This window comes from Argopecten irradians, unplaced genomic scaffold, assembly GCF_041381155.1.
Source record: "Argopecten irradians isolate NY unplaced genomic scaffold, Ai_NY scaffold_1232, whole genome shotgun sequence".
NCBI classification, from domain to species: domain Eukaryota; kingdom Metazoa; phylum Mollusca; class Bivalvia; order Pectinida; family Pectinidae; genus Argopecten; species Argopecten irradians.
Genome location: NW_027188698.1, coordinates 4621 through 15213, shown reverse-complemented (window position 1 = coordinate 15213; position 10593 = coordinate 4621). Strand labels below are relative to the sequence as shown.

Here is a 10593-nt window from a genome sequence, read left to right as displayed (position 1 = left end):
GATCCTGTTTACCTACGACATGCCTAAGATCTGTTGTCATTTCCAGTGAATCCGAACCCCTGTGAAGACAATGGGGGCTGCAGCCATCTTTGTTTGCTCCGTCCTCAGTCTAGACCCCTCGCCTTCCTGACTCTGAATTCCGTGGAGCGAGAGTGTGCGTGCCCGGAGAATCATGTACTCCTGGAGGACGGCCTTAACTGTGTTGCTAACTGTACTAGGTAAGCTTGTAATTAGACTAGAATGTCACATGGCGTTAACTGTGTGGCTAACTGTACCAGGTAAGTTTGTAATTAGACTAGAATGTCACACGGCGTTAACTGTGTGGCTAACTGTACCAGGGAAGCTTTTAATTAGACTAGAATGTCACACGGCGTTAACTGTGTGGCTAACTGTACCAGGTAAGCTTGTAATTAGACTAGAATGTCACATGGCGTTAACTGTGTGGCTAACTGTACTAGGTAAGCTTTTAATTAGACTAGAATGTCACACGGCGTTAACTGTGTGGCTAACTGTACCAGGGAAGCTTGTAATTAGACTAGAATGTCACATGGCGTTAACTGTGTGGCTAACTGTACCAGGTAAGCTTGTAATTAGACTAGAATGTCACATGGGTTTAACTGTGTGGCTAACTGTACCAGGTAAGTTTGTAATTAGACTAGAATGTCACACAGCGTTAACTGTGTGGCTAACTGTACCAGGGAAGCTTGTAATTAGACTAGAATGTCACATGGCGTTAACTGTGTGGCTAACTGTACCAGGTAAGTTTGTAATTAGACTAGAATGTCACACGGCTTAACTGTGTGGCTAAATGTACCAGGTAAGCTTTTAATTAGACTAGAATGTCACATGGCGTTAACTGTGTGGCTAACTGTACCAGGGAAGCTTGTAATTAGACTAGAATGTCACATGGCGTTAACTGTGTGGCTAACTGTACCAGGTAAGTTTGTAATTAGACTAGAATGTCACACAGCGTTAACTGTGTGGCTAACTGTACCAGGGAAGCTTGTAATTAGACTAGAATGTCACATGGCGTTAACTGTGTGGCTAACTGTACCAGGTAAGTTTGTAATTAGACTAGAATGTCACACGGCGTTAACTGTGTGGCTAACTGTACTAGGTAAGTTTGTAATTAGACTAGAATGTCACAGGTAGGTAATATGTGTTAAGGAGTTGTCATTTACGACATTCAATTCATCAATTTGAAGTTGTATTTTGATGTTTAATTATAAGGTAGATGAAGTTGTTATACATATGTAATATTATGATATAAGTAGCTGTTATATGTTTGTAATTATATGATATATGTAGCTGTTATACATATGTAATTATATAATAAATGAAGTTATTATACATTTGTAATTATATGATATATATAGTTATTATACATTTGTAATTATATGATATATGAAGTTATTGTACGTATGTAATTATATGATAGATGAAGTTATTATACATTTGTAATTATATGATAGATGAAGGTATTGTATGTATGTAATTATATGATGATAGATGAAGTTATTGTACGTATGTAATTATATGATAGATGAAGTTATTGTACCGTATGTAATTATATGATAGATGAAGTTATTGTACGTATGTAATTATATGATAGATGAAGTTATTGTACGTATGTAATTATATGATAGATGAAGTTGTTATACATATGTAATTGTAAGATAAATGAAGTTATTATACGTTTGTACCCTTAGCAAAAATAACCAGGAATTTAACGGTGAAACTCCGGTTATTCTTCAGTTAAAAAACGGTTTCCATTCATTTGCCATTCTTTTTACAGTTTTTTGCCAGAGATGTATCTCAAAGCTCCAAAAACCGGTTTTTATCTCCACAGTTTAAATACGGTTATTGGAAAACCGCGTTTAACTGGAGAAAGAAATCCATTCTTAAAGCGGTTTTTTGATAACCGGAATTTAACTGTTTCAAAATGCCGGTTATTTGACAGTTTTTTTTCTGAAACGGTTTTTGTGAATAACTGTTCTGGATATTTCTTTTCACAGGACGTTCTGAAACCGGTTCTTGCAGAAACGTACCTACTATTTATAGTTTGCTTTGTTAACTACTCGATATAGCCAAGCCTGTACGACGGAGAGCTCAACCTATAGCTTCATGGAGCTAGCTAGCGGACGCAGAGATTACGATCTTTGTTAATACAACAGAAAGACAAACACACAGACGAACTTACGTTAAGCATGAATTTAATTTCCCTAAGTTGAAGAAATTTAACTTCATACTGAGAATTACGTATCTTTAAAAATTAGTTGTATAAAACTGATGTTGAAGGCAGGTTAGCGATGTTCTGTTCAGTTAATCATATTTTCATACAAAGTATCTATAATATTTAAATGGAACTTTGTGAGACTGAAATCACACAAAAGCTACATAATAAAACAATAACGATTATGGAGCTAGACTGTTTCCGCTGACACAAACCGCCACTAGTCTGATTGCGAGCTCCATAAATTTATATATTTATTGACTGTGGGTCTAGATCCCGTGGTCACGTATACAAATATACATGTGCATGTGCCAGTTACTAATACGATTATATCTACTGCATGACGACCAGCCGGTGTTTGACCCTTTCTGGTTTCTGATTACATGAACACGGGATGCGATATAGTTACAAATTAAAAGCATGACAGTGTTCGATGTGATGCCGCCCTTACACTTGTAAATGTGTTAAAATAAAGATCAAAGGTGTTGGGCACTCAGATCTCATTAAATCACCATTTAGTCTCTGTCGTATCGGTTGGGCGATGGGCAAACATAATCTGTATTTTCAATTGTAACTAGATTGTTCACATTCAGTATGTTCTGAATAGGAATGCACTCAACTTTAGGGTCTGCCACAACTTCCCAAATACATGCAAGTGCCTGTACCTTTTTGAATGGTTTTATGATTGCCAGGTTAATTGTCCGTTTTGGATGGTTTTCCTCTGACTGTATGAAAGAATGGACTGTCCCAAATTCTATCTCATTTCCTTTGAAGTAGGTTACAACACACTGTTGACGTTTTTCAAGTCTTGTGTAACACTCTCCGCAAACATAAAATCCCTTTTTATACATGTTCACCCTAAAAAATTCTTTAACATCTTTGTTTTTTATACCCAGAATAAATGCAGATTTCCTCTCTTCTTCATTGAGTTCTTTCATTTTAGTTTTTCCTAAAGGCCGTATGCCATCTTCATTTCAACAAGATCCCTGTGACGAGTTACAACGCTGTCCGACAATTCATTATAAATTTCTTTGATTTCGTTGTCATTTGTGTTTTTCAGGTAAATATTGTACAGATTTGAAGGTGCCTTCAACATTGAAATAATGGTTGTTATCTGGGTATCGATGCCTTGCGTACCATGTATCTGTTTAACGATATAGCCATTTAGATCTTCAAATATAAAACAGTTATTTACATATAAAGGTCCAGTATTACGAACACAATCCGTAAGATGAAGAAGTTGGTGCACATTTAACGTTAAGTATCTTTCTCCATAAAGCATCTTCATGTTTTCAACAAATAACACAAGGGCAGTTTCAGCGGTTTGGAGCTCGACAGTTGTAATACCCTCCTTAGACAACAAAAATATCGCTCTTGCCAATAAACAAAAGTGGGTAAAATTATCTGGGTCCAAAACATGACGCAGTATTGGAACTCCCCAGTACAGTAAAAAGTTTCTGTACTCCGAAGATTTCCAATGTACAAGTTCATCTAATGATCTTGGTATTCTTGTTACGAACATCGTCGGTTTAATGGATTGGAGATATTTATTAACGACCTCTCTTTTTGTGAAAAAGGATGATTCCATGTCTTTATTTTTTCTGTCAAACCAAATGTTAAGAAGCGTTTTCATTACCCCAAGACACACTCCGTGCATGTAATCGATAACACAGCTATCTATGTAACTGAAAGTGTCTAAAAACATAAACCAAAACTTCCCTTTATGTCCATTTACCGTTGACTTTGTTACATTATTTGTAACATTTTCTGATGCTTTATTTATGTCTCTGATAACACTCTCCTTTGTTCGAGCTGGTCCCTTGGGATTTTCATCCAAAAATGGGAAAATGTGTGAAATTCCACCTGTAGCATGTCTATATGTCTCTCCACTTTGAAGACAGTACCAACAGCTATGTCCACCATTAAACTGATTACAGTTGTAAACGAGAGCCCGTGCAGGTAGATCGCATGTACATGTCATTAATACACACTTCGAAATGAAGCTCTTGCCTGTATGATCAATAAATGCATAACCGTCAGATTCCAAGTGCTTTAACTCATAAAATAATGGCTTGAGGAATGACCACATTTGTGGTTTTTTAGAAGATATCCAAACACCGTAGAAAAGAGAATGCATTCGTTTTTTTCTTTGTGAAATAGGGAGTTCGTTTATGAGTAAGTAAACTGGCCATATGCTAACACTTGATGACTTAAACATTGGGGCACCGTCAGTATTTAGTGAAAATGAAATGTTGTTTGGATTACTAAGTATGCCATCGTTGTCAAACAGTTTCTTGTACACATTTCCGTCATAAATATCAAACATTCTACATTCAGAGTTTTTCTCAAAGTGTTGGAAGCGGTGTGTTCGTACTAGCGTACTGAAGTCTTCATTTTTCCACAACGAAGCTAACTGAGAAACCAATTTGAGCTCCAAAAAATACGCTACTGCACCCGGGCTAGCAAGTGACACATTGCATGATTGGCAAGTCCTACTCTTTTTCTGAACTATGGAATAGCAACTATTGCAATGATACACAACAGTGGGTAACATGTCACAAGCATATTGTTTTAGTGTCGTTTTGAAATGGTACAAAGTTCTCATTAAGCGGTGGCCATGCGGAAGCAAACACGCAAATATGCGTAACAAATATGATAAAGCTTCATCAGGTAAGCGGAATCGTATCATGAAGCAACATATGAGCAGTACGGTAACGCCGAGAGTATGATGAGATTCGGTAAACAACGGTTTCTCTAAAGGATCACCTTCAACTTTTGTTTCTCTTTCGATGCATGCCGGGATGTCGGATGTCACCGCTACAGAAAGGTGCTCTGCTACTTCCACATTCAACCATCCATTTTCGTCGTCATCGTTGGCTAAGATATCCGAATCTCTTGCTTTTGCTTCCTCTGTCATAGCTTGTAGGATATCTTCAAACTGGTCATCGAACGTCTCATTAAAGTCATTATCTGAGTACGGGTTATCAGCATTGGGTTGTTTTTCGATATCATCGGAGTTGATGAAAGTGTCTGCGTCTGTGGTATCCAAAATAGTATCATCTGTTTCGTCATTATTGAACTGTTTTTCGGTATCACCGGTGTCGATGAAAGTGTCTTTCTCTGTGGTACCCAAAATCAGATCATCTTTTTTGTTAGTATCCCTGATATCAAAGCTAACCGGTTCGTTACTGACTGGTACAGATGTACACCCAGCCGTCGCAATGATTATATTTGCATTATTCGCATCTTTGATGGCAACAGTTGGTTCATAAGGTTTATTTGAAACATGTTGAATCCCATCGCTCTGGAGTAAACACTCATGCCGAATTGCTTTGCATGGAACGTCAATGTTGGCCATCGCATGTTTTGCTTGCTGCAAGAAAAAAAACATGCATGTAGTTAACGGACAGCTATTTTTTGTTAATACGAAAGCTATTCAAACCCGAGTGTTGATTAGTTCAACTTTAAGAGTCATTATGACAACAAATAGAAATGTATATAACTTTAAAGAAATAAACAAGAGATCCCAGAGAGATCTTGGCGCCCATCAATTAATAACCTACATTTCACAATTAAAAGAAGGATTTCTTCTCAGCTTTGCGCACTCTGACCTCATACTACATATTGAATGTGAGAAAGATCCCTTCAGTACTTTCTGAAAAATAGCAGTTACAAAATTTAACTATCAAAATCCAAGATGACGACCTGTCGGCCATCTTGTTGACCGATCAGACCCAAAATGCAATATGCACAAATATAGTCCTAACGAGACCTACACATGAAATTTAAGACAGGTCCCTTCAGTACTTTTTAAGATATAGTGGGAACAAACTTTAATTGTCAAAATCCAAGATGGCGGCCTGTCGGCCATCTTGTTGACCGATCGGTCCCAAAAAGCAAAACGCACAACTAGAGCCCTAGCGTGACCTGCATGTTAAATTTGAGACAAATCCTCTCAGTAATAGCGATAACAAGACGGACGACGGACCACGGACGAAAGACGATTTGAATAGTGGACTGAAAATGCGAAAATTATGGAAAAAGAATAATGGAAAAATAGCCTACAATCATTTAAGTGATAGATGCTTTAAAACAGGTACAGTTCATTAATTTAATATATATATAATTACTAGTAGTCATGCATTTTTCTTGTCTAGCTCGCTGTTTTACTGTCATATATCGGCTAATGGTACAGTAATTGAAGTGACATGATCGTAATTACACACAGGTGTTATTTAATTTCACGCAATCTGATGATTGTCTGGCACCTGATACCTGTACGTGATCACAAATATTCGACAACAATCGGCAAAATTGAGTCAAGATATAAAGAGCCTTACAGAATATCTATATAATGCGTAATTCATGATTCAGAGGTAGACTATCATCCGTTATGAGCACATCTAATTTTAAAGCTTACTTGTGTAATTATGTAATGATCATAAAAAGACAATTACCTGTTTCCCACTTTTATATGGTCCTCGTCGCTTTCTTTCGTTTGATGTGATGTCCATCGTTTCAGCTTTACTGTCCGCCATTGTGAACGATCGTGCTGTTTTTATGATTTGGCACGTGGGAGACAAGGGGCCGGAGGGCATATATATTAGGATATGCGAGAGGAATGTGGGGGGTAGGGGGTGGGGGGTACAAGAGGATGGGCCGAGTAGCGTTTCATACTGTAATGCATCACGGGAAGGGGCTCGCGTTGGATATTTGAAAAAGGAGACAGTCCGAATAATATTGCAGAATTACACACTCTCAATATGGCACATTTCGAGAAGACGGATACACATTTTTCAGTTTTTTTCCAAGAGGATAAAACAATTCAGATTGTCGTCAAAGACAAGGTTGTATTTGGAGAGGATGAACATGTAAAGGTGTTATGGAAAACGTCCAATATAACTGATGATGGCAGAACAGTGGTGGAAGATATGCCTTATGAAGGAGTGGTTATATTTTCCGGAAGTAAGTACATACATTTTATTATTGTTGTACATACATTTATTTGATAATATATATATATCCAAAACATGTTAGAATTTATATATGAAGTGTTAATTTGTGGTGATTGCATGGTGTGACTGTGCATATGACATCTTATCTCGTATATGTGTAAAATAACTGGTTGAACCATGTCCATTAAGAGTTCATATAAGCAATATACGGTAATTCGATGTTTCAAACAATGATATTTACTAGTTTTACTTGCATTTCTTACATGTGCATGTAATAATAAAAATGAAATTGGCAGGGCACAATATTAGTTAACAAGTTTTTTTTATATGTTTACGCGGATCACTGTATTTGATCATGTAAAGACATATCTTTACAATGAGTTTCATCAAAGAGAACTTTTTAATTCTCTGGTTTTATTTAGTCCTAATTTCAAATGTTATTTTTATTCATGTACATTATGTGAGTACATTTTGGAAATTTTACTTTTGCTAGTGTACACCAGGGATTTATAATAAGTCCTTTGTTGACGCGTCTGGCCTGGAACAGACTTTGTTATTTTCTTTTCTTTTAACTTACTTACCGGTATAATTTTACTATTGGTAAGGTAATGGTTCGCAAATCATTTTTTTTCTCTAAAATATATAAATTACACCGAGCTGTACTAACCGGGATTGATTGATAGAATGGCAATACGGTGAATATGAGTGGCTAGGATGGCTCAAACTACAGTAGAGTCACATGAACTTATAAATTAATAATGATATAAATTATTTTAATAAATCTTCTTAATTGTCTGATTAAATGTCGACCCTATGACTCAATATATATATCGGATCGGTGCACGTGGTTTCAGTCCGAGGTACTCTTAGCTTAGCTGAAATTTAGGTCGATTGCGGGTTAATAGATATCATTTGAAATAATTTTTTTCACATTTTATTGTGTGTAGCTAAAACTTTAACATTTATATATCAAATGTTGGATACCACAATATGGTTAAAGAAATTGCATGCTTAAATCAGATATGAATTAGATGAACCATAATTAGTAATGCCTAAATGGCGTCACGTAATGATAACCAGTTTCACTCTTTCGATTGCTGGATTTTTCTTGACAATTAATGTTTTTCAAATTACTATTTATCAGAAATGAATTTACAGTCACATCTGCAGTAGGCAACTGATGCATATGCGTGCTTGCAATATTTTCTGGCGGCATTAGGCCTATACACGGCAGTATGTTTAGATACGACGCAATGATCAAAAGTGTATCGTCGCCAACATTGTTGGAGTAGGGTTTAAAGTACCGTCACGTATAATTCGTTTCCGGGTATGAGGGTAGTATATAATAGATTTTTTTGTTATATGTATTGATAACGAATGGTGATATACATTAGAAACCCTTAGTTTTATAACCCCTGACACAACCTACAGAACTTGGCGTCAACATGAAGTCAGCGTGTTGCTAGCGTTATCAGCGTGTGAAACGCTAGCCCCTATATCTGACCTACATCAGACGGCATGACCACCTGCTCTCCAGAGTGTCCGATTTCTCGTCTCTTTATAATCTAGACATGTATAGTCGTGATCAGGACGGAATTGACAGAATTTACTATTTGTTATGTTACAAACATGTGTAAGGTGTCTGACCATAAAATAAGATCTGTGATACATTCGAGTAATTCTGCAGAAATATACCTCTATATTACGCCCGGTACGATTAAACTAAAATTCTGAATTTAATATATGTCCCATGGCAAAAAAAGGATTTGAATAGAATTAAATCTATTAAGCAATTTCAATTCCCATCTCTAAGAATCTTAACTACAGTTTAGTTTTGTTTGTAAAAGTTATCCATAATATCGTTTTTTCTGAAGATGACACAATCTACAAACAACTTTAACTTTAGCTACATTAATATGCTTCTGGCCACGTATTTTGCACGATGCCTTTTCAGGATTTTTATTTTCAAATATGTCCCCTCAAAATGAAATAAATCCGAAAATTAATATTTCGTATATATTTCAATTGTTCACATGCTTGTCAAAATAGTCCGAAGATGTGTACATGTATCTATTACGAGTACCAAGATGCAGTGTAAATTGAAACCACGATTTCAATATTCAATATCTTTTTAAACGATTAGATAATCCATAAATCTAGTATCCAGTATCTGATTAAATATTATTTTAACTAATCTTAATTGTACATATTGAGAGAGCAAAAGTTGTAACATCGACCCAATATGCATCGGATTTGAAGATTTATTTAGTTTAGGTTATAAATCAAATATATTTTTTCTTCGTTTTTGCGATATCGTGTTACGACTATTTTTGTATTAAATATTCTCAGAAATTCATTTTGCTGTTTCTACCAGGTCTCATCAAATGCAGAAACTTCAAAAAAATGGCTGAAAAAGAGATAAACCTTTCAAAGGAGGAGAATGCTAATAATTTAATCTCATCAGGAAAGGAGATGAAACTTTCTTCAGGAAAACGGGGTGCCAGTATAAAGTTAAAGAGGGCGCTAAAGGAAGAGACAGGTTCCTGTAGCACAGCACTTCAGGAAGAGAGTGACCAAGCAAAACAGCAAAAGAAGGAAGTAAGGACGAAACCCAAAGCCATTAATAAGCTGAAGTTAAAAGAAATGGCAGCATTTGCAGGACTACCAAGTCCTTCAACGCCACAGAAGGCTGTCACGACCACTGTGACATCTAGAACGCCAGGTAATGGGACCATCGCAGCAAGATAAAGTTGGACAGTTATTCGTTATTCGTTATTCGTTATTCGAATAACGAATAACTGTCTAACTTTACTTCTGGCCGGGTAAAGTAAAGTTAGACAGTTATTCGTATTCAAGTGTCACCTGTTTTGACGGATGCAGCGAAATTATATATAGTCCCATTTTTTTTTTGTTTAATTCTTTGGAATAACTGTAATCTTTCGGAGTTTTTCACGTACTATATCTACAGCACACATCTTTATAAGCCATCTGAGAGCTTTTTCTGTCGATTATAATTTATTTTACTGATACCATATCTTCAGTTGCGCTCAATATTTATTTACCTTATATCTGCGATGCATCAGAGGTGAAAATTAAGAACTTAACACTTAAATAATTCATTTTGAAGCATATAACTAACTCGGGGAACGAGCCCTGAGCTTCAGCTCGGAAACGGGATCTTCGGGTCAAATAACACATATTACATACATTATCAGCCGTAATACGGTCCCAGGCAAGTAGGAAGACGTGCTCATGCACGACTTTTGAAGGTGGCTGCCATATCTCAGTGGTTCCCATGGAACATTCCATAGCAATCTAATTAGGATTGAAATAGGAACGAACCTTCAGCACTCTGGAGGAGAGTGGATCCCTTACCAAAAACCCCATCTTATATACATTATCAGC

At 36.3% G+C, this 10593-nt stretch overlaps 2 protein-coding genes across 2 annotated transcripts; one reads left to right on the top strand and one right to left on the bottom strand.

The window, feature by feature from the left end:
- Positions 1–2200: 2200 nt before the first annotated feature.
- On the bottom strand, positions 2201–6889 carry LOC138314031 (uncharacterized). The gene is given in 3 exon segments (XM_069254229.1): positions 2201–3206; positions 3209–5606; positions 6691–6889. Coding segments are annotated over 3 exon segments (2997 nt in total). The 5' UTR covers positions 6832–6889; the 3' UTR covers positions 2201–2748.
- Positions 6890–6996: 107 nt separating this feature from the next.
- LOC138314032 (uncharacterized) lies at positions 6997–9936 on the top strand. The gene is made up of 2 exons (XM_069254230.1): positions 6997–7198; positions 9563–9936. The coding sequence occupies exons 1-2, from the start codon at positions 6997–6999 to the stop codon at positions 9934–9936; spliced, it is 576 nt and encodes a 191-aa protein (XP_069110331.1).
- The last annotated feature ends 657 nt before the right edge of the window (positions 9937–10593 follow it).